This window comes from Tupaia chinensis, unplaced genomic scaffold, assembly GCF_000334495.1.
Source record: "Tupaia chinensis unplaced genomic scaffold, TupChi_1.0 Scaffold000350_1, whole genome shotgun sequence".
Lineage (NCBI taxonomy): Eukaryota > Metazoa > Chordata > Mammalia > Scandentia > Tupaiidae > Tupaia > Tupaia belangeri.
In genome coordinates this window covers 9,546,734-9,571,991 of record NW_006159844.1, presented here as the reverse complement: position 1 = coordinate 9,571,991, position 25,258 = coordinate 9,546,734, and the positions used below count along the sequence as shown (strand labels likewise).

General features: G+C 38.8%; 1 protein-coding gene across 2 annotated transcripts in view; it reads right to left on the bottom strand.

Moving 5' to 3' along the window:
• The window catches only part of HECTD1 (HECT domain E3 ubiquitin protein ligase 1), a gene marked incomplete in the record, with an annotated part of 117,516 nt that overhangs the window by 63,820 nt on the left and 28,438 nt on the right, over positions 1-25,258 (bottom strand). For both annotated transcript variants that reach the window (XM_027773407.1, XM_027773408.1), the window contains 8 exon segments: positions 5,606-5,780; positions 6,887-7,001; positions 13,335-13,433; positions 14,057-14,133; positions 15,136-15,406; positions 15,506-15,787; positions 16,522-16,749; positions 21,076-21,310. In XM_027773407.1, the coding sequence (XP_027629208.1) occupies positions 5,606-5,780; positions 6,887-7,001; positions 13,335-13,433; positions 14,057-14,133; positions 15,136-15,406; positions 15,506-15,787; positions 16,522-16,749; positions 21,076-21,310 (1,482 nt within the window).

Sequence of the window (25,258 nt, the reverse complement as noted above, 5' to 3'; positions counted from 1 at the left end):
AAAAAAAAATCCCCGGGTAATATCTGCTTACAAATATCAATCTACTGGCATGTTTGGATTAAGAATTTGTGTTCCGAGGTGTGCTCCATGGCATAGCAGTAACGCAATGCTCTCCAAAGTTGGAGCCTCCATAGCTACCACAGTTCAACCCCAGCCTGGCCAACCTGAAGCTTGCCAGGCACACACCCAAGTGTCCAGGGTCCAGAGGGATAGAGGACTGGTAGAAGATGACTACATGACCAGTCCCTAGAAAGGCCTCTCCCCTTTTTCCTTTTCTCTCCCTCTGCCTCTTTCTTACTGGTGCGTGCACACACTCTATTATGAATAAAGAAAAATCAAGTTTGTATTCGAGAGCTTTTGTTGCTATAGGTAATACTGTTTCTGATTATGTAGTTGTTTCATGATTTTTATAAAAGTAATTTAAAATGATAAACTTAACTAATACAAAAAAGTTTAGAAAGTCATTTCTTAATTATAATAATAATAATTATTGGGAAATGCATGGAAAAGACATTGAATGATAAAGCGGGGAGATTGATGTCTCTGTATTGACTGACATGCATGGCATTCCCTTTAGAAAAAGCAATGGAAGTCAATGTAAAGTTATATGTCATCCAATGTAATATAAAGAAGATTATGATGATAATATAAATTTTTTTAAAAAGTCATTTCTTGTTTTTTTTTTTTTTAAAGTCATTTCTTCTATTCAAGTCTGATATACATTCAAGTCTATTTTCTTTTTGGTTTCCTAAGGTTATTTCTAATACTTATATCAAATCCTCTAGAATTTGTTTAGGTTTAGAGTAAGGTAAAGAATTAAGCTGATTTTAAATTCAAAATAACAAAGCAGATATTCTAGTGCCATTTAATAAATCATTGTTCTTCCCCCTGAATGATCTGAGAAACCCTATTACAGTACATCCATACATCCAATTCCCACATGTATAATACGTGGCTCTAATTGGAGTATTATTCTATTCCACTGATTTACATCCCCTTCTGCTAAATATAGATTTACTTAATTAAAGGCTTACACTAGCTTTTCGGGTTTTTTCCTTTAATAACCTCACGTATTTATTCTTTCAGATGAATTCTGAGATCTGTCAGATTCTAAAACAAATTCTATAGTTATTATCTTTAGAACTGCATAACCTTTAAACTAATTTTGAAAGAATTTGTATCTTTTTAAAAATATATATATTTATTTTATTCCACTTATTATTATTTGTTAATGTGACGAGAGAGACAGAGAGAGAGAGAGAGAGAGAGAGAGAGGGAAAGGGAAAGTGAAAAAGCAAGTTACCAGGTCCAGGACTTGAACCATGGTCAGCCATGTGGGAATCGAGCGCCCTTAACCACCACACCACCTGACAACCCCAAGATTTTGTATCTTTAGATTTAATATTCTTATCCAAAAACAATTTCCCCTTTTATCCTACAGAGTCTACTTTTCTCTCTCAAACAAATTCATTTTTTAAACATAATAAATGGATACTCAAAGATTTCTGGCTTGCTAGAAAGTAGACTCAATCTCTGTTCAGTTCTTAACAGACTCCTAAGATGTTTATTTACCAGGCCTCTTTAATACTCTGTTTGGCTTTTCTTCTAACACAAAGAAGTCCTCAGTCTACTACTTACATTAAAAATTAGGTTTTTACAAACTACTTCACCAATAATACTGCTCTTTGTCTTCAAGTCTTGACTTATGTGTTATTTGCCTTTTATACCCTGAATAGACACTGTGCATAGGTTAACACAGACAGGTAATAGCTAATGCTGATAATATACAGACACTCCCATAATTGTCTAAATCATGCTTGCTCTTCTTTTTTGTGGGGGGGAGAGTTGTTTTTTTTTTTTTTTTTTTTGGCTATAGGGAGTATGCGCTCACCAGAAAGACAGAGACTGAGGCAGAAAGCAAGAAATCACCCCCCAGTGGGGATGGTCACGTTGCAATCCCTTCTCCTCCATTCTCCTCTCGGGATCCTGGGCACACACGCACATGAGCCCGGCATGAGTTTAAGCCACCAGGTCTGGGACTTGAATAGTGGTCAACTACATGGGAGTCCAGTGACACGGCCATTATGCTAACTGCTGGTCCCAATATGCTTACTCTTCTGAAATGATAAATTAGATTATAACTTAATCCTCCTCTTTCTTTTTTTTTTAAAGAGATTTCTGCTATAAGGCACGTGCGCTGGACAGAGAGACAGGGACAGTCAGAAATCACGCCCCAAGGGGAATGGCTATGCCGCAATCTCTCCTCCTCCATTCTACTCTCAGGATCCTGGACATGCATGCACACACAGCCAGTATGAATTTTCAAGTTGCCAGGTCTAGGACTCAAACTGCAGTCAGCTACGTGGGAGTCCAGTGTCTTAACCGCTACCCTACCTGCTACCCTTCCCCCTTGCTTTTAGTATTGGGAAATAATTCCAAAAATACAAACTATCACTTTTCAAATATCTCTAATACAGTAAGCACTATACTAAACACTTATTTTTGCCCTCGCACTTGAATAAAATATAGTTATCCTCATCTCAGATAAACACCAACTGAGAGGTTTAAGAACCTTGCTCATGACCATCTGTCTAGGAAGTAGCAATGTTACAAAAGGACCCATTAAGAGCCAATTTTAATCTGAGCTCTTGACTAAAATATATACTTGTCTTCCTACTCACAATAAAATGGATATGCTAATTATTACCTAGAACAATTTAGTATCAAATGTGCTGAAACTAAAGTTGTGTTTAGACAATATTCAAGTATTTAAAAAGATGACAGAAAATAACCATCTAGTAAAGGAATTCTGCTATGTGGTGGAATACTTTATAATTTTGTAATGGCCTCTTCATGGAGCAGTTCTAATCCAAACACAACATAAAAGTCTTTTACTGGCATAACGACTAGTTCTCTAAAATTTTCAGACCAAGGGGCCAGCAGGTGGTATGGTGGTTAAGGCACCAAACTCCCACATGGCATACCGCAGTTTGAGTTCTGAACTTGGTGGCCTGCTTTCTCACTTTTCCTCTTACTTTCTCTCTGTCTTTCTCTACTAAGCACACATGTCCTATAGCAAAATTAAAATAATAATAAAATTTAATAATTTAAAAATGTTGTCAGACCAAATCATCTTAAAACTGAACTTTCTAATTCCTTAAAATGATTCACATCCATTGTTTTTTCATATATTTATATATTTAAAAAAGTGGCCCCACTAAAATTTACACCTCTATGGGACCAACAGTTAGCGTAATGGCTATGTCGCTGAACTCCCATGTAGCTGACCATGGTTCGAGTCCTGGACCCGGTAGCTTAAATTCATGCTGGGCACGTGTGCATGCATGCCCAAGATCCCAAGAGGAAAATGAAGGAGAAAGGATTGTGGCACCATCCCCCCTGGGGGATGATTTCTCACTTTCTGTCTCTCTGTCTTTCTGGCGAGCCCACGCACCCTATAGCAAAAACCACTATTTGTGAAAAAATTAAAAATCAAACTCTAAAATGTTCTGGGTAAATTACTTCACTGCCATTTCTCTCCCATTTGAAACAAACTGCTGGGGGCTGGCAGGTGGTTAAAGATGCTGGACTCCCATATGGCTGACTGCAGTTTGAGCCCTAGACCTGGTGGCTTGCTTTCTCACTTTCACTCCCTCCCTTCCTCTCTCTTTCTCTCTCTCTCTCACACACACACACACACACACACACACACACACACACACACACACACATTCATGGGAAAAATAAATTCTTTTTAAAAAGAGTATTACATTTGAAAAAGTATACACAATTTAAAAATATTTTTAAACCAGTGTATTCTCATCCTCACAAATTTAGCAACAATTGGAGGGTGGCATGGATAGCCAGAGCTCTTGGCAAAAGGATGAATGTTCTCAAATAATTAGCTGAAGAAGGGATACCAGGCAGGTATTGATAGGAATGTGTGAACAGTGGTAATAGTTGGTAGGATAAGCCCTTGGCCACAAGAGCTAATGATAAAATCATGCAAACACTTCAAGATCAATTTTAGGGGGGACCAGCAGATGACATAATGGTTATATCGCTGGACTCACATAGTTGACCATAGTTTGAGTCCCAGATCCAGCAGCTTAAAACTCACACCAGGTGCATGTGCATGCATGCCCAAAAGAAAGCAAGCTGCCAGGTCCAGGACTCGAACCACAGTTGGTCATGTGGGAGTCCAGCACCCTTAACTACCACACCACCTGCCGTCCCCGGAACATGTATCTTTAAACACCCATGTTTGGGTCCAGCAGGTGGCGTAGTGGTTAAGAAACTGAATTCCACATGGCCAGCTACAGTTAAGAGTTCTAGACCCAACGGCTTAAAACATAGGCCAGGCACCTGTGCATGTGTGCCTAAAGGAGAGGAGAATGGAGAAGGAACTGTGGCATGGAAATCCCCGAAGGGTGGGGGTGGGGAAGGGAGCAGTGATTTCTCACTATCTGTCTCTGTCTCTCTTTCTGTCTCTTCGGTGAAAGCATGTGCCCTATAGCAAAAACCTTTAAAACAAACAATGCATGTTCTACCAAACTCCTAACTTCTAAAACGACCAAAATCAAATCCCCAGACACTGACCTAATAACCTGGTAGTCATCCATCAGTCCTTTCCTTCAACCCTCAAATCTAATTAGTCTTCAATCTCAATTTCCCAACCTCTTAAATTTGTTCTTATCCCCCTAATACTGACTGAATTTCCTGTAGCAATGAATGACCCATCACATAGTATATTTCCATTCTTGCCTTTCTCTGGGCCTTCTTTCCACCAGGCTGCTGAAGCAATCTTCATGTATCAGAAACCAGCTGTGTTGGGACCAGCAGTTGGCATTATGGCTACATTGCTGGACTCCCATGTAGTCGACCACAGTTCGAGTCCCAGACCCAGTAGCTTAAACATCCCGAGAGGAGAATGAAGGAGAAGGGATTGTGGGGTGGCCATGCCCCCTGGGGGGGTGTGTGATTTCTGGCTTTCTGTCTCTGTCTTTCCAGTGAGTGCATGTGACCTATAGCAAAAACCTCTCCAAAAAAAAAAACCTGGCTGTGTCATATTTCCTCATACGTCTTTAATAATTCTTCCTTAACTGTGGGGTAAAGACCACCATCATTAACATAGTCTACAAAGGCCTTCAGAGGTAATAAGAAGCTCCTCTTTATTTTCTTGAACATTATTCATCAAGCTTTCCAAGTGTATCCTAAACTCTGTCAATACCAAAATATTGCAAATACTAACAAAACATACTTAACCATTTAGTTAAGTACCTACTGAGGACCTAAGTATCTGAGGCCTGCAAAATGCTAGTGGTAGAACACAAAACAGCATTGGGATTCTATTAGGAATCCTGTTGGGGTGAACAGACTCCTCACATCACCAGTTTTGCGTAAGAAATAAATGGACTGAAAAAAAAAGACCTCTCCAGTCTTAATTTTTCTCACCTCCTTAAGTAAGTTCATCAGAAGATTTGACTTTCTCCTTACTATATCTTAATTAAACATTAAAACATACCTTAAATCCTTCTGGAAAATGGAAATGAATAAAATCATGTCATAGTATATTTTAATGAATACAAACAGTATGAATAACTACCGTATTGAAGGCAGCATAGTTTGCTGAAACGTTTGTGCAAACACTGGCAATAATCTTTTCAAGTATATAGGTGCCATTTCTGGATCTCCTTTGGGCTCATTACATTCTTCTTCATCTTTATTTGTATCTTTCTTTTTTTTATCATCTCCTTTATTAACTGGACACATCCAATCACCTGTAGACAAGTATTATTCAAAGAAATACTTCTTCATAAACTTTTTCTTTTAAAGAAAAAAATCCTAAGATATCCCCAACGTAAAACTATAATTACCTCTAACAATAAACCAACTGAAATTAGGGCATTGTACTTATCAATGGTGTTTGTAAGGATACTAAAGAACATCAGTATTGAATAAGCTGAAGAACAAATTAAGGAAACAATTTTGGATACTCCGCTTAATTCCAAAAATTACTGCACATTCTGTATTTGTCAACTCGGTGAAAACTTAAATATTTAGTCAAACTACTTATCTACACACTACCCAATTATTCTTTATCTGACATTTCGATATCCCTTTAATTTACGATTTGGTCATCTAAAGTCATGAGTCATGGTCACAAAGAACACAGAAAAGTAAGGTGGCAAAAGATTTTTAAGAAGTGGGCCTGCCAGGTGGAGTGATGGTGAAGGTGGCTGGATCCCACATGGCCGAGTACATGGTTTGAGTCCCAGATCTGGGAGCTTGGAAAATATGGTAGCTGCGATGCATGCGCATGTGTGTCCAAAATCCTGAGAAGAGACTGTGACATGGCCATTCCACCAGGGGTAATTTTTCACTTTCCTCTTCTCTCTCTTTCTCCCCAGTGAGTGCACATGTCCTATAGCAAAAACTGAAAAAGAGGGAAAAAATCATTATAAAAAGGATATATGTAAGGGCCAGAAGATTGTGTGGTAGTTAAGGCTCTGGGCTTCCACATGGCCAACTGGTTCGAGTGCTGGACCTGGTAGCTTGAAAATCACATTGGGCATGTGTGTGTGCCTGGCCAAAATCTTGAGTAGAGAATGGAGGAGAAAGGACTGTGGCATGGCCATCCCCACTGAGGGATGAATTCTCACTTTAACTCACTCTCTCTCTCTCTCTCTCTTTCCTCCTCCTCCCCTGGAAAAGTGCATATGGCAAAAAACTAAAAAAAAAAAAAAAAAAAAGAGGATAAATGTATATAATTTGATTTCATGAAATAGGTTATTAAACACTGTTAATGTAGCTACAAAAAGCTAATTATGTAAAGTGAAGCTGAAAGTAATAGGAGATACCTTAAAACTGAAGGATTTACACTCACCTGGAGACTGAAGAATAGCTACTACTTCACTGTGGCCCCTTTCTCGAGCTTTATCTAGTGGAGTTTTCCCATCTTCATCTCTCAGATCTGGATTTGCACCATGCCGTAACAAAGTCTAGATAAAAAAAGATTTCATTTAAATAAACAATGCCTTACATTTTTGATATCTAACTCTACAATCTAAAGATTTTAAAGATATACTGAACCAGGCCCAATCCAAATATCAGCCTTTAAACTTATCACCTTAAAAGTAGCCTACTCCTGGAACCAGCAGTTAACGTAATGGCTATATTGCTGGACTCCCATGTAGTTGACCGTGGCTCGCATCCTGGACCCGGTGGCTTAAAACTCATGCCAGGTGCGTGTGCGTGCATGCCCAAGATCCCGAGAGGAGAACGGAGAAGGGATTGCGGCGTGGCTATCCCCCCTGGGGGTTGATTTCTCGCTTTCTGTCTCTCTGTCTCTCTCTTTCTGGCAAGCGCACATACCCTATAGCAAAAACTTCTCCAAAAAAAAAAAAAAAGTAGCTTACTCCTATCATGAAAAGTATTATGGGTTAATTTCATTTGGTTATTTATTATCTTCTCAAATTATGTATGTTACCATCTGAACCTATCACTGTCTTCAAAAATGCCCCCTACCAATTTCTTCATATTAGCAGAGGTACTGGGGCCAGCAGGTGGTGTGATGGTTGGGATGCTGGACTTCCACACAGCAGACTGCAGTTTGCGTACCAGACCTGGCTGCTTGCTTTCTCGGGTTCCCTTTCTTTCTCTCTCTCTCTGTCTCTACTACAATAATAGTAGCTACAATTTGAGCACCTACAATGTGCTGACTACAACAGTAAGTGCGTTACAAGTATTTTTTTCTAATTCTTACAATAATCCTGCTAGGAATATATTAAATTAAAAAACATGGCCAACCATGGTTTGAGTCCTGGACCTGGTGGCTTGCTCTCTCTCTGTCTCTGGTCAAAATTGAAAAATTATGATAATAAATAAATCTTTTAAAAAAATAACAACAAATGAAATTAAACAAATAAATAGTTCTTAAAAAAAAAAAAAAGAGGGGGAACCAGCAGTTAGCGTAATGGCTATGTCGCTGGACTCCCACGTAGTCGACCGCGGTTCGTGTCCCAGACCCGGTGGTTTAAAACTCACGCCGGGCGCGTGTGCGTGCGTGCCCAAGATCCTGAGAGGAGAATGGAGGAGAAGGGATTGCGGCATGACCATCCCCCCTGGGGGGTGATTTCTCGCTTTCTGTCTCTATGTCTCTCTCTGTCTGTCTGGCGAGCGCACGCGCCCTACAGTGAAAATCTCTCCAAAAAAAAAAAAGAGGTACTCTTTGGTTGGTGACCTGGTTATCAACTTCAACAAATACCAAACTGCCAACTACCAAGTTAATTCTTTGATCAAGTCATTAATATCTGTCTCTTTTCTCTATTCCCACTTATATCTCCTAAAGTCTTTCAGTATTTTATCATGAGACTGCTTAATAACAATGGCTCAATAAAAATGTTTTTACTGAACCACCCCCTAGCACTGCAGTTAAACGATAGGCATAATAGCAAGCTGGATCCCATATGGCCAAACACATTTTTTTCCCAGCAAAAAAAAAGCATGCCATGAGCATGTATGAACATGACCAAAATCTTGACAGGAAGAGAAAAGGAAGGCTGAACTTGGACACACGTATTCTGTCTCTCTCTCTCTCTCTCTCATATCTCATTTACTATTTAGCAATTAAAAAACATTTTTAAGAACTAATTGGCAAACTTTCAAAATAACTGAGATGGAAACAGAATCTGCTTTGCTTATTCAGCATAACTTATCCCTCTTTAAGTATCATTCTCTCTAAAAACTAACCAACTCAAACTGAAAGGATTCAAGCTGGAAAAAAACTACCTTTTCCAGGTTAGAAAGCTACTAAGTTGAAGCTGGCCCCATAGTACAACAGTTAAACACTGTGCAGAGGGAGCTGAAACCTAGAGGTCAACTGTGATTTGAGTTCCAGCCCTGGCAGCTTGAAAACATACACCAGGTACGTGTACAAGCATGCCCCAAATCCCGATGGTGTGGACAAAAAGAACTGCAGCATGACAATGCCCTATGGCACGGATCGGTTCAACTCTCACCTTTTTTTCTCTGATATGCTAAGGTATTCTCTGGCAATTAAAAAAAAAAAGCTACTAAGTTGTTGTCACAATTTGTATTGTAGTATAAAGGTGACAATAATAGCAACAATTTGAGCACCTATGATGTGCTGACTACCACAGTAAGTGCTTTACATGTACTTTTTTCTAATTCTTACGATAATCCTGCTAGGACTATATACCCATTTTTATAGGTAAAACTACATGTCAATGGGACCAGCAGATAGCGTAATGGTTACATCATTGGACTTCCACATAGCCGACCGTTGTTAGAGTCCTGGACCTAGCAGCTTAAAACTCACACCAGGTGCCTGTGCGTGCATGCCCAAGATCCCGGGAGGAAAATGGAGAAGAGAATGCTGTGTGGCCATCCTCCCTGGGGAAGTGATTTCTTGCTTTCTGTGTGTGTGTCTCTCTGTGTCTCTGGCGAGCACATACCCTATAGCAAAAATCGACCAAAAAAAAAAAAAAACTGCAAGTCAAACATAAGAAATCTGCCCAAGTGAACTAATCTTGAATTAATGGCAAGTTACTTCACAATAGGCAGATTCTAGACACCTAGAACATATACATCTGCTTTGATTATTTTTTATTTAACTTCTCGGGACCTCAATTTCTAACTGTGAAAAGAACTCCCCCAGGCTAGATGCCCAGTGCAGTAGTTAAGCACTGTCCCCAGGAAGTCAAATCCCACATGGGTGACTGGTATATGTTCTCAACTCAGGCAGCAACACCCAGGTACACACATAGTAACCTGACATGACAAAAAACTGTAGGAAGAAGGACTGTAGCATGACCAGTTCCCACTGGGTGTGATTTTTCTGTCTCTCTCTCATGAATGCACTCTATTAGGGGAAAAAAAAAAAAAAAGGAATAAAAAAAACAAACCTCTCCAAAGTCCTTGGTGAATCTAAGAGTCAAAGATACTAATTCTTCTGCAAATAGAATATAGCATGTACTATATAATGATGTTTCAGACAACAAGGGACCACATTTATGAAAATAATCTCATAAGATTATACCATGTAGTCTAGGTATGTACTAGGCTATACTACACAGTTTTGTTTAAGAACATTCCACAGTGTTCCCACAAGGATGCTAATGCCTAATGACACATTTCTCAGAATGTATTTCTGTAGTTAAGCGATGAGAAACTGTATTTGTGTTATTAAATCAATAACAATAATACATAAAGTTACTCATAGACAAGAGGAAAAAAACTGGAAATAACTACATGGAGCAACAAGTGACTGGTTGAATAAACTTACAGTACATCCACACAGGGTAAGTATGCAGATGTAAAAAATACTCTCCAGGGCAGATAGGAGGCGAGGTGGTTAAGGCACTGGACTCCCACATGGCTGACCACAGTCCAAGTCCCAGACTTGGCAGCTTGGTTTTATACTCTCCCTCTCTCTGGTAAAATAGAGTAATAATAATAATAATAATAAATTAAATTTAAAAATTCTTTTTAGGATTATTTTATTTAACTTTATTGATTTATTTATTTTTAATTTGACCAGACAGAGAGACAGAGTTAAGAGAGAGAAAGAAAGTGAGAAAGCAAGCCACCAGGTTCAGGACTCCAACTGTGGTGAGCCATGTGGTAGTCCAGCATCCTCAACCACCACTCCACCTGCCGGCCCAAAAAATTATTCTTTAAAGAAATAATAAAAGATGGGGTCAGCAGGTGGGGTGGTGGTTAAATACACTGGACCCCCACATGGCTGACCATGATTTGAGGCCCAGATCTGGCAGCTTGCCTTCTCATTTCCCTGTCTCTCTCTCTCTCACACACACACACACTCGCTCTATCCCTCTCTGGTCAAATTAAAATAAATAAATAAATAAGTTAAGTAAAATAATTCTTATAAAAAAAATAATAAGAGCTCTCTATAGTGGTGAGAGAAGGTGGCATAGAGGTAATGTGCTCTGTTAATCTGACCCACATGAAGGTTCTGGGTTTACTTCCAAATACCCCCTTGAACAAACTGGGCATTGTGCATGCCTGTGTTCCAAAGCTGGTTAAAGCTGAGACTGGACTGCTACATAAAGACTCTGTTGGGGACTCTGTCTGTCTTTGTCTCTTTCTCTCTCCATCTCTCTTGCTCATGGAAGTAAAAAAGAAAAACTTTAAGGGGAAAAAAATGTCTTAGGACTGCCCCCACGGCGTAGCAGTTCATCCCTGTGCACAGGGAGTTGGAGTCCCACATGGCCAAATGCAGTTCAAATCCTAGCCCCAGCAGCTTGAAAAACACACTGGATAAATGTACCCCAAATCCTGACATGAACAAATGGGAGAAAAAGAACAGCAGCATGACCATGCCCCAGCTGGGGGTTATCTTTATTTTCTTTTTTTTTCTCAGTTTCTAGCAAGTCCAAGCACCCTCTAGCAATAAAAAAAATAAAAAATTTAGGGGCCAGTAGGTGGCATGGTGGTTAAGGGTGCTGGACTCCGACATGGTTGACTATGGTTTGAGTCCTGGACCTGGTGGCTTGCTTTCTTGTTTCTCTCTCTCTCTACCTCTGTCCCGTTCTGGTCAAATTAAAATACATACATAAATGGGGAACCAGCAGTTAGCGTAATGGCTATGTCGCTGGACTCCCACGCAGTCAACCGCGGTTCGTGTCCAGGACCCGGTAGCTTAAAACTCATGCCGGGCGCGTGTGCGTGTGTGCCCAAGATCCTGAGAGGAGAATGAAGGAGAAGGGATTGCGGCATGACCATCCCCCCCCGGGGGATGATTTCTCGCTTTCTGTCTCTATGTCTCTCTCTGTCTGTCTGGTGAGCGCACGCACCCTATAGCAAACACCTCTCCAAAAAAAAAGTAAAAAGAAAAAGAAAAAAAATACATACATTAATAAAATTAAAAAGTTCAATAAAATAATTCTTAAAAAAAATTTAAATATCTATATACTAAAGCCAGCTAATGGCACACTGGTTAAGGTGCTGGACTCCTACATGGTCTACTAGGGTTCAAACCCTGGGCCTAGCAGCTTAAAAAAATCATGCATGCCCAAATATCCCAAGAGGAGAATGGGATTATGACATGGCCATCCCCCTTTGGGAGTGATTTGCCTCTCTCTGGTAAGTACCAATGTCCTATGGCAAAAACGTGGGAAGGAAAACAAAACAAAACAAAACAAAATCCCCTATATACTAAGAGGGAGAGATCTACAGTATACATTATTAAGTAAAAAAGCTAAGGGCAGTGCAGATTAGTGTGTGTACTATGTCATTATTTACATAAGAAAAAGAGAAGAAAAGTATATCTACTTGTTTTTCTTAAATCTGTAATAAGAAACACCTGTGGGGACCAGCAGTTGGGGTAATGGCTATGTTGCTGGACTCCCACGTAGCAGACCGCAGTGTGAATCCTGGACCTGGTAGCTTAAATTCATGCCAGGTGGGTGTGTGTGCGCGCCCAATATCCTGAGAGGAGAATGGAGGAAAAGGGATTGCAGTATGGCCATTCTCCCGGGGCGTGATTTCTCGCTTTCTGTCTGTCTCTCTCTTTCTGGCTAGCACACGCACCCTATAGCAAAAATCTCTCAAAAAAAAAAAAAAGAAAGAAAGAAAAGAAAGAAACCTGTCTGTGTCAGAAAGAAAGAAAGAAACACAGGGGGACCAGCAGATGACTTAATGGTTTTGTTGCTGGACTTCCACATAGTTGACTGCAGTTCGAGTCCCAGAACCGGTGGCTTAAAACTCACATGGGGTATGTGGGTGTGCATGCTCAAAATCCTAAGAGGAGAATAGAAAACAAAGAATAGAGGAATTGCGGCACGCCCATTCCCTGGGAGATGACTTCTTGCTTTCTGTCTCTCTGGTGAGCACACATGCCCTATAGCAAAAATCTCTCTTTAAAAATAAAAAAGAAAAAGAAACAGAGGGGGCCAGCAGATAGTAGAATGGTTATGTCGCTGGGCTCTCAAGGAGTTGACAGTGGTTCAAGTCTCAGACCTCGCAACTTAAAACTCAGGCCAGGTGCATGTGCGTAGATGCCTAAGATCCCAGGAGGAGAATGGAGAAGAAAGGACTGCGATGTGGCCATCGCCCTGGGGGGTGATTTTTCTCTTTTCTGTCTCTCTGGTTAGCACATGCACCCTATGGCAAAAATCTCTCTTAAAAAAAAAAAAGAAAACACAAAAAAGAGAAAAACTAGTTCTACAGAGGGAATGAAATGGATGGAGATGATACAGAAGCATGGCTTACCAGAATAAAAGTTTTTATAGCATTCTAATTTTTAAGCTATGTAAATGTTAAAAATAAATCATGTTAAAACCTGGATTTACCTTTGCTACTTGAGGTCTTCCAAAACATGCAGCATAATGCAATGATGATGACCTTTGGCCCCTATTAACATCAGCACCTCTTTCACAAAGAAATTCTACCTGTAAAATGATTAAAAAATTGATCAACGAAGTTAGTTTATTGAAGTTTTTATCCTTGATTTAAAATATTAGCTTCAGGGCCCAGCAGATGGCACTATGGTTATGTTACTGGACTCCTACATTGTACATCGCAGTTCAAGTCTTAGACCCAGCGGCTCTAAACTCAGGCTGGGTGCGTGTGCGTGTGTGCCCAAAATCCCAAGAGAATGGAGAAGGGACTGTGGTGTGGCCAATCCCCTGGAGGGTGATTTCTCACTTTCTGTCTCTCTGTCTTTTTCTCTGGAGAATGCATGTGTCTTATAGTAAAAAATCTCTCTAAAAAAGAAAATAAAATATTAGTTTTGGACTAGCCCATAGTGCAATGGTTAAGCACAGCACACATGGAGCCAGACCCCACTTGGCCAACCACAGTTCAAATCCGTATGTACACGTGCATGCCCCAAATTCTGAGAGAAGGAACAACAGAGAAAAAAGATTTATGGTCTAACCATGTTCTGTTGGAAGATGCTTTATATCTCTCTCTCTCTTTCAATCTCTCTCTCTCTGGCAAGCATATACACCCTCTGGTAAAATAAATAAATAAATAAGTGAAATAAAATATAAACTTTCACGTCTTAGCTTACCATTTCCTGAGTTCCAAAAGCAGAGGCCCAGTTTAACAAAGTCTGACCTACATCATCCATAAAATTTACTTCAAAGGCTGAAAGTTTGAAGAAAAAAAAGCAATTTATTTTTAAAGCCAATGAAATAATATTAAATTTCTCTAAATCTGAACCATTTGATGACTGTTATTAATAACCACTAATGAGACAGCCAATACATTGTTTTAAATATTTAGGTCAACTATAAAATAGTAAATAATCAGCAAATGAAAGGTCAGGTAAAAAAATTATTACGAAATTTTTACATCACCAAGGATTCACAAGCATTTAAACCTTAAAAATAAACTTGAAATTAAAAAAAAAAAAAAAAAAAAAACACCTAAATACATAATATAACTCACTGGAGTACAAGCTATACCATAACCTAACTGTGCAACAGAAGCTAACTGAAAGCTATAATCTGAAGAACATAAAGGAACAAGTCTAAGGGCCAGCAGGTGGCGTGGTGGTTAAGGGCACTGGACTCCCACATGGTCGACTGCAGTTTGAGTCCCAGACCTGGCGGCTTGCTTTCTCATTTTCCCTCTGTTTCACTCTGTCTTTCTATGGTCAAGTTTAAATAAATAAATAAACAAGCAAACAAACAAAGGTAAGTAAAATCATTCTTTAAAAAAAAAACAAAGAACAAGTCTGATAACCCAGAAACATTAGGTGAGGTATATTTATCACTTCATGCAGCATTCTAAGAGAAATTTACTATAAATTACTATAATTGACTCATGTCAGTTAACAAAACTACAGCCCTACATTTAATCTACAATTAACTTTAGAAATGACAGAATTTCCTTCAAGTGATAAAACTGTTATATTTTAAACTTTATAGAAGTTTCGCTCATCCAACAAACATTTACTCGGGTCTTACCATGTACCAGGCTGATAGTTATGAAATTAATTGTATACAAAGAGAGAGGAGAATATTGCCAAATAAAAGTATGCCAACTCTTTCTGCTAAGAAACTGTTCACAAACTCAAAATAAAAATTGCCTATATGATTCCTTATCTCACTGTTTTTGTTTTACATTTGTAAAATATTTTCTGACCTCCTGTGTCAATAGCATCTATAAGTGCATCAGTATCTTTACTTCGAATACAGTCTATAAGCTGCCGATGTGAGCGTTCTCCAGAACTATCTAATCTTCGGAGTCCAGGGATTCTGCCTGTAGATCCAGCACTAGACTTCGGCAAAGCCTTTCGTCCTTCAAATAATAGCACCAAGAGAAGATCAACCAAACGCATGGTATCAAGCACACATCTTTCATCACCCTGCAGTGCACTTTCAATTGAATCTGGAAGCTCCGACCTCAGGAGATCCTAGAAAGAGAAAAGTGGGAAAAAGTTTTATGTATTTGCAATATAAAAAAAACACTTTTTCTGAAAGATTACATAGCAAAGACTTAAAAACTATCTTACATGTGTTACTACTGGAGAGCCTCTGCAAAGTGTTGACAGCAGACTTACAATTGTTGACACCTGATTGCTCAATTTGGAATCTGCAGTTGTGGAGGGGGCGCCTGTGGCACTGCGCCCTGGTTTGCACGCTGATGATGGGCCTGATACAGTACCACCAGCAGCAGCCATTCGAGATAGCAGCTCCTCAGTTAGCCCGTGCTTAGCTAATGGAGCTGGGTCAACACCACGACGGGTAAACCGGTCAGCTAGTGATGCAAAACACCGTAGGGCTCCGTCTGAAACCTAATGATATAAGAACATGAAACATGGATAAGATTCAACTAAAAAGTACTAGTAGTGATCATTTTAATACTGACACTGTAAGAAAGGCAGCTGTAACAAAGTGATAAAGCATATAATCTGTCTATATTTGAATCATGGTTCTATATTCTGCTAACTATGTGACCTGAGGAAGTTACTTAACTGTTTAAGGCCTCAGTTCTCTTGTATGTAAAATGAAAGTAACAATGGTATCTGTATCTGTGTCAGCTTCAATGACATAAAACACATAAGGAATCCAGATGGACAATAATAATAGTTGAAAAATATTAACTATTATTATGTACAACTTGGCCACAATAAACTATAAATATCTGAATGGTAAAAAGTCATTAAAGATCAAGTTTTATTTTCTAAAGTGACTATTATAATTCAACAAAGATTTATATGTAAGGGTATAAATACTATGTTATTTTACTTTACTAAGATCTATCCTAAGATCAACAAAATTAGTGTATGACTATAAAAATGATTGTATTTCTATAAGATTTAAATTTTAAGAGCAAATACATATCACTTCCATAACTGAAAAAGTTTTGTTGTAAAAAATTACCATGGATATATAAAGTGAGAGAAAGAAGACAGATTACCTCTACTTCATCAAAAGCAAAATTCTAATCACAGTATGTCACAACTATAAATAGGAGATACTATAAAAATCTTTTTGAAAACAAAGTATAAAACACCTAATGATTTACCTGATGATCTTCGTGTTTTAATAAACTAGACAGAGATTCAACACAAATTTCTAAAGAAGAATCTTGAGGTTCCATTTTGCCACAGAGTCTTGATACTACAGCCATGGCAGAGTGTAAGGTATCTTTATGAACCAGGTGTCCACTGTCACGAATGAATGTAAGCACACAATTCAAACCTCCAGCCTCAAAGACTGCTCCTGACTCACGAGTGCATATCAGTTCTAACACCTGCAATAGTAAAACAAAATTAACAAAAGAGTATAGGCCTAATTTTAATTTTCTAGAATCAAGAGGAAACATAATACATCCTCCAAATTTATGAGTAGTCACATTAAAAAAAAAGTGAAACAGAGGGTTTTTGTTTTGTTTTTGCTACAGGGTATATGTGCTCGCTGAGGGGAAGGGAGAGCGAGAGAGAGAGAGAGAAAGAGAGAAAGAAAGCGAGAAAGTTAGAAATAATCACCCCCAGGGGTAACGGCCACGCTGCAATCCCTTTTCCTCTATTCTCCTCTCTGGATTTTGGGCACACATGCACATAGTATGATTTTCCACGACTCACACCACAGAGTTGGCCTTGTGGGATCCAGCTTCCTTAAACTCATGTCACCTGCTGGCCCAGATGAATTAATCTTAATAGTATGTCTTATTTAACTCAGTATGTTCAAGGCATCGTCAATCTAAATGTAATCAATATACACAATTATTGGGGGTAAGTTTCATAGTGCAGCGGTTAAAATACGGTGCACAGGAAGCCAGATTCCACAAGGCTGACTGAGATTCAAGTCCTAACACCAGCAGCTTACATGCCAGGTGCACACACATGTGAAGGATCCTGAACAAAAAGGACTGCAATGTAACCAGGCACTGTTGGGGATGCTTTCTTTCTTCTTCTCTCTTTCTACTTCCCTCCCTCCTTCCCTTCCCCCTTCTCTCTCTCACACACATGCACTCTCTGGCATAATAAAAGAAAAAAAAATTTTTAATTATTGGTCGATTTTACATTCTTTCATGTACTGTCTAAAATCACATGCATTATTTTATACTTATACAACATTTCAATTTGGAATAGCTGTATCTGTAGTACTCAATAGTTATATGGATACTATACTGGATAGTTCTGGTTAATTTAGTAAAACCTGCATGGCAAGCTAAGGAATAATAGGTAATTTAGCAAAAGCTTACAAGTTCCTAAACATTTAAAAAAAGGGAAAAACAATAAATGCGATTATCATTACTCATCATCTTCATACTTAATCTACAAATTTCAAAACGCTAAAAATCAACTTTTCACTTTCTAAATCATTTGCTGGTAAGGTTTTCAGTTACAATGAAAGTGTTAACAGTGTCCATTCATCTTATAGGCATACCAGAAATTTTTACTTTATCCTGTAAGGAAGGAAAATGTTTTCAGCAGAGAAATAGTGTGTCAAATTTCCAATAGTTTTAAGAAGGTAAAAACGGGCCCACCCACGTTGGGCAATTGTCACAGACAGTGCCACCACTTGAGAGGCTGGTGGCCATGTGGAAAGAACAGGTTAAGTTCCTAAACTAACCTAAACACACCAGATTCAATTGTGTGCTTCTGAAATCATAGCTAATTGAGAGGTTTAGGCAGGAGGATCACGACACACAGACCCTGATTCTCTCCTCCTCTCCTATAAAGGAAAAAAAAGAAAGTGAAACCAGAACCTTTTGGGGCCAGCAGATGGCATGGTGGTTAAGGTGCTGGATTCCTACATGGCGAACTACAGTTCGAGTCCTGGGCCCAGTACCACAGAAAATCACACCAGTTACATGTGCATAGATTTCCAAAATCCCAAGAGGAAAATGGAAGGGAAGGGACTATAGTGTGGCCAAGCCCCCTGGGGGTTGATTTCTCACTTTCTCTCTCTCAGTCTCTCTATCAAGTGCACATCCCCTATGGCAAAAGCCTAAAAAAAATAATGTTTGAAAATACTATTGTTTAGAATGAGTTTATGTAAGAACAATCTACAAAGGAAATGGGGGGGAAAAAAGCAGACATGAGGATTTAACTTCTATTATGCAGAAATTTTAATTCATTTTTATTTTTGCTAGAGGGCACATACACTTGCCAAAGGCAGAGAGAGGGAGAGAAGAAAGCACCCATCATGGAGAATGGTCATGCTGAAGATTGAGCATCTCCATTTTGAATGACTCCATTTCCATTTCCCTTTCCTTGTAACCTGACCCGTATGTGCCTCCTAAAAATCCCTCACTGAATGCTTATCACCAGTAGATAAACACTGCCAACCATCCCTGTCTTCCTAACAAAATATTTATCACCAGCAGGTGGACCATTTATAACTCTCCAGGCAATTTTAATTGTCCTTCCTGATAACTCACTTTTTTGGCTTTTGTTAACTGCTTGTGCATAACTCAAGGCCTATACTTTCTTAGATGTCTAGTTTTTTCCTTTGTGGTTTTTGCCTTTATAAATCTTCCTTCCCCCTGCTTGGGGGCTGCAGGTTTTGGATAAGAGTCCTTTTGCAGTCTCTAGCTTAATAAATGGCTCCTTTAATTTGGCTAAAACTAGATGTCCTCTTATTCCCATGCTGATTTAAATACAACAATGCCACAATCCTTTCTTCTCCATCTCTCTACCCTTTCAGGATTTTGCCCATGTGCACACATGTGCCCAGCATGTTTCTCAAGTCACCTAGTTTGGGACTCAACCCATGTAGTCAATCATGTGGGATCTGGCTGCCTATACTAGACCAGGAAACCAGCTCTACACCAGAAAAATTTTTAAAAGACTTACAAAAATGCGTAACAATGGCAGTCATCTCATGAATTTTCTTTTTGTTCTGGAAATTGTTAATTTTAATTAAAAATGTTATGTATTGGGCCAGCATGTGGTGTAGTGGTTAAGATGCTGGACTCCTACATGGCTGACTGCAATCACATACATGTGTGCCCAAAATCCTGAGAGGAAAATGGAGAAGAAACTGGCATGGCCATCTCCCCAAAGGGGGGATTTCTCATTTTCCCTTTCTCTGGTGAGGGTATGCTCCCTATAGCACAAATCTCTCTTTAAAAAAATAAGGGGGTGGGGGGAGGCAAATACATGACATAGCAGTTACATCATCAGATTCCCACATGGCCAAACTGCAGTTTGAGTCCCGAACCTGGTAGCTTGAAAATCATGCCAGGTACGTGTGTGTGTGTTCCCAAGATCCTAGGAGGAGAATGGAGGACAGGGATTGTGGAATGGCCATATTCCCTGGGGAATGATTTCTTTTTTTTTTTTTTAGAGAGGTTTTTGCTATAGGGCGCATGCATTTGCCAGAGAGACAGAGAGACAGAAAGTGAGAAATCACCCCCCCCGGGGGGGGGGGTATGTGTGACCACTATGCAATCCCTTCTCCTCCATTAATCCCTTCTCCTCCATTCTCCTCTTGGGATCTTGGGCATGCATGCACACACGCCCAGCGTGAGTTTAAGCCACTGGGTCTAGTACTCGAACTGGTCGACTACATGGGAGTCTAGCACCATAGCCATTATGCTAACTGCTGGTCCCCCTGGGGAATGATTTCTCACTTTACCTCTTCATTGTCTTTGTCTCTGACTCTCTCTCTAGCAAACACGCATGCTCTGAGTCAAAAACCTCTTTAAAGAAAAGGTATAAATTTTAACACATGAGCTTGCTAATTTAAGGTAAGTATTTCAAATTTCTCAGCTTTAATATTTAAAATGGGAAATATAAACATCTATAACCTATATAAACAACAGCTCTTTTGGGATTCTCAGTCACTTAAGACGTGTAAAGGGATCCTGAGACAATAAAGTTTTGAGAATTGCTGACCTAGACCAATAAGAATCATAAAAACAGTAAAGAAAGAGTCATAAAAAAAGAATCATGTAAAATCTAAGTGTGTTCATCAAGTAGTTCCAAAAAATTATTGAAAAGGTATTGATGTTTTAGAGTGGCATAAAGTTTGCAATTAGTCCCACAAATAATAGAAGAAAACAGAGTATAGCAAAATAGTTAAATCCACCAGTCCTAGAAGAAGGCTTTCTAATCTTCAAATTTGGAATCTTCCACTCTTGTCTATTTTGCTACTTTTATCATCTCCAAGCAAGTTACTTAACCTTGATATACGTGGATATTTTTCATCTGTTAAATTAAAATGATATTAATGGGCACCTACCTCACATAGAGTTGTCATGAAGATTGAATGAGTTAATATACTTAAAAGTGCTTAGAATAATGTCTGGGACTGACGGTCAGTGTCAGCTGTCATGTGGTGATTGCTACTATTTTCATACAAAATCATTTTGGGTAAGGGCAGGGATAACCTATCTCAAAGTGTTAGTGGCTACCAAGAACTGAAGAGCCTGTTGGTGACGTCACCTACAATTTTCCTTCAAAGATAAGATTTGTTTTCCCAAGCCCTATGAGACTCCTTGGTGCCACAAGGGCTGTAATTTCTACTGGTCTCACCATAAAGTAAAGTTTATGATAGAATTTTATTTTTTAGTAACATGTATTTATTCTCTAAGTGGTATTCAAATGAGTCAATAAATAATACTTACCTTTACACATTGTTCAGCTAAGTCTCTGCTAGTTCTGTTGTTAAGTTCTACTACAACCAAGCGATTACAAAGTGCTTTTATAGCTCCATCTACCCCAACAATCCTTCGAGTGCATTCTGCAGATACATCCAGGTAGTAAGTTATGGCACGGGCTGTCACCTCCAACACATTGTCTGGAGCACTTTCATCAAGAAAAATTTTGCAGAGGGCTGGTAAGAAAGTTCGAGGAGGACATCTGTAGAGAAATAAATTATATTACACCTATGATTACTAAATTCTTAACATTGAAATACTAATAAAAAATAGATAATAAAGTTATAATACCTTATCTGAATACTTAATAGGTAATATTTTTCACATTACTTTTGTTTCCAGAAAACTCAAATGTTAATAAATTCATCACAGTTGAAAATCCCAACTAGAAACAGTTAAAATCAACATTAACTTGAAACCGTGTTAAAACAACAATAAAAACCCTTACTTGATGCTCAGCTCAAATATCAAACACTTTGTTAAAACTTCCCAAGTCTCCCCTAAACAGTTAAATAGTACTTTCATGTTCTAAAATCTCCTAAAAGTGATGGATACACTGTTTAATGTATTACTTTATCTTCTTATTTACATAAGAGTGTCTGAATATAATAATCATTTAGGGGCAAGCAGGTGGCATGGTGGTTAAGGTGCAGGACTCCCACATGACTGAGCACAGTTCAAGTCCTTGACCTTGTGGTCTGAAACATGCCAGGCATGTATGCATGTGTACCTGAAATCCCAAGAGGAGAATGGAGGAGGAAGGACTGCAGTGTGGCCATTATCCAAGGGGAGTGATTTCTCACTTTCCTGCTCAATGTGTCTATGTCTCTGGTAAGTGCACATACCATACGGGAAAAACCTTAAACACACACACACAGATTCAAGTGTATATCACTTGAACTTTTTATTATGGTGAATTAGTACACCAAATAAACTTCCAACACATGAAATCATAGCACATAGGACTCTAGAAAGTTATCTAAGGTGAGCAATATAACTCAAAAACAGATAATTCTATTTTCAGAGAAGAGAAATTCTGCTTAATTCAATAGAGTGCCTTATAATTCAAGAAATATTCCAATAATTTTGTGTCATCACTAATCAACTTAAAACTTAATACACACTTTGAAATGATAAAAGCTTAAGTGACTATAAAGACATTATTCAAGTAAAAAATAAGAAATACAATCATTATTTTACATGCAATTCTAAAAACTTTTTAAAAAGTAAAAACATTATTGTAGAATTCCTAATAATACTCCTTCATTAAAAGTAGATTAATAGTGGAGACAGGCAGGTAGTGTGGTGGTTAAGGCACTGGAACTCCCATATGGCTGACCACGGTTCAAAAGTTCCGGACTTGGTGGCTTGCTTTCTCACTCCCCCTGCCACCTCCCCCCTGTCCCCATCTCTCTCTGGTCAAATTAAAATAAATAAATTAATAAATGAAATTAAATAAATAATTCTTTTTTTTTAAAAAAAAGGCAGATTAATAGTATGAAGAGGGCCGACGCCACAGCACAGTGATAAATGGAGTCAGATCCCACGTGACTGACCAAGGTTCAAATTCCAGCCCCAGTTGCATGACAAAAAAAAAAAAAAAAAAAAAAAACCGCCATGTAAGCACATGTGTGTGCATATGTGTCCTAAATCTTGATGGAATAGTAAAGTGGAAGAAAAGGGATGGCAATGTGGCCGGCCATACCTCATTGAGGGTGCTTTCTCTCTTTTTCTCTTTGGTGAGCACACAGCAATTAAAAAATAAAAATATGAAATTACAAATGTGAGATGATAGATATATTTATCACCCTTATATGATCGTAACACGATATATTCTTATACTGTAAATTCGTACTGTATCCCATAAAATGTACAATTATCATGTGTCAATAATAAGACTTTTTTCAGAAGGTTAATCATATTTGTTTCAATTTTAATTAATTGTAAAAAGTACAGAAGAACTGAAAGATCAATATTATATTGTTTGAAAGATCATATTGGAACTAAAACATCTTACTAGCGGGAACCAGCAGTTAGCGTAATGGCTATGTCGCTGGACTCCCACGTAGTCAACCGCGGTTCGTGTCCCGGACCCGGTGGTTTAAAACTCACGCCGGGCGCGTGTGCGTGCATGCCCAAGATCCCGAGAGGAGAATGGAGGAGAAGGGATTGCGGCGTGACCATCCCCCCTAGGGGGTGATTTCTCGCTTTCTGTCTCTATGTCTCTCTCTGTCTGTCTGGCGAGCGCACGCGCCCTACAGTGAAAATCTCTCAAAAAAAAAAAAAATCTTACTAGCAAGTTCTGCTTCCTGACAGACACTCTCCTGGATAACTTCCTTTAATACAGCCATTGTAATATAAACACTTAAGACTTCGAAACTGACTTTTTAATCGTTAGTTAAGGAATTTCTTAATATCTTAATAACCCTGTGTTGATAAATAACTCACCTTGAGCTTTACGGTTATTGAACAAACAAGTACCTGACTACTTTTTATGAGCAAAATCCTCAAATCCCTTGCCCTATCTTGGCTACAACTATTACCCTTTTTCTGGGTCTCACCCTATGTCAATAGGGAATAACAGAAAAAAAAACAAAAACGAAAAACACATTACCAGGAAAACTGACCTGGCTATACTTATGATCACTAAACTTATGTGAACACAAAGCCTAATGTTTCTGCTACTTTTCTTTCACTATATGCAATGAGAATTTCACGCCTTTTCTTCAATTGTCTCTTGGCTTTATGACTCCCCTGATTTTCCACTCTAGCCTCACTCCTATTGGGTTGTAGGAAAAGTCATGAAGTATTTTTGTTTTGTTTTGTTTTTCAAAGGTTATTTATTTACAGAATGAAATCAATCAATAATATATCACCAGTTTTGTTCAATAACTTTGCCATCTTCTAGTGAGCTTCATAATTTCTTGTTCATAGAAGGACCTGTCTTTATCAGAAAAAAAAAACTGGACAAGGTACTGATTTACAGCCTGATCGCAATTGAACATTATACCATGCAAGGAGGTTGGAAGAGAGTGAAATAAGTGGAAAACTGATGGCTCAAGGTCAGGCAAGTATGATGGTGTGGCAACACATCCCATATAACCTCCAATCATTTTTGGAGGGTGACCAAATTTGTGTGTGGTCTTGATTGTTGTGACGTAACACAGCTCCTTTATAATTAACAAGCTCTGGATGTTTCTGGGTGATGGATTCATTCAAATTGTCCAACTGCCAACAGGACACATTTAAACTGATTCGTTCTTGGGTAGGAGCTCCAAAAACACAACACCTTCAAAATCCCACCACACTGAGGGCATAACCTTCCTCTGATGAATGTCTGCTTTCAGTGTTGTTTGAGGTGAATCATCACGTCGGGACCAAGACCATTTATGTACCACACTGTTGTAAACAATCCACTTCTCATCACCAGTTATCAATCACTTTGAAAAAAGTAATCGACTTCCTCATGTTTATTGAACATATTGCAGATGTTTACACTTGCTGTCAAGTGAACTTTTTGAGTTCATGAGGAACCCAAATATTGAACTTGCTTATTTATATATCATAGCTTCTTCAGGTAGTTCCAAATGCTTGAATGATGGATGTTCAATGTTTCTGCCATCTCTCATGTCGTGTAACATGGGTTTGACTGGATGAATGCCTTTATTCTGCCGTCATCAACCTAGGTGGACCTCCTTACTGAGGAACGTCATTGAGATCAAAATCACCAGCACAGAATTTCATGAACCATCGCTGGCACTGATGTTCTTGTAGAGCATTGTCACCATGAATGTTATGTGACTTTTCACAAGCTCAATGGTCATTATTCTACCTTTACAGAAGTAAGAGTAAAATATGGAGAAAATGCACAATTTGGTCTTCCATCTTCAATTTGCAAAATCTCCAAAACTCAACCAAATCACTTACTTTATTTTTTAGAATGAAGCTATAACTGTCAGCTGTCAAATAACATAGCAATAATATAGATGCGAATGATTCTAGTACTTCCGAAAATGAACTAGCGTCATCTATTACAAAAATGCATCATGTGACTGCCCCAGGGGCTCACGCCCCCGGCGCGCAGCAGCAGCAGCAGCAGAAGCAACAGCCACGGCGCCCGCCAACGGAAGACCAGCCGGGGGGGTCACGA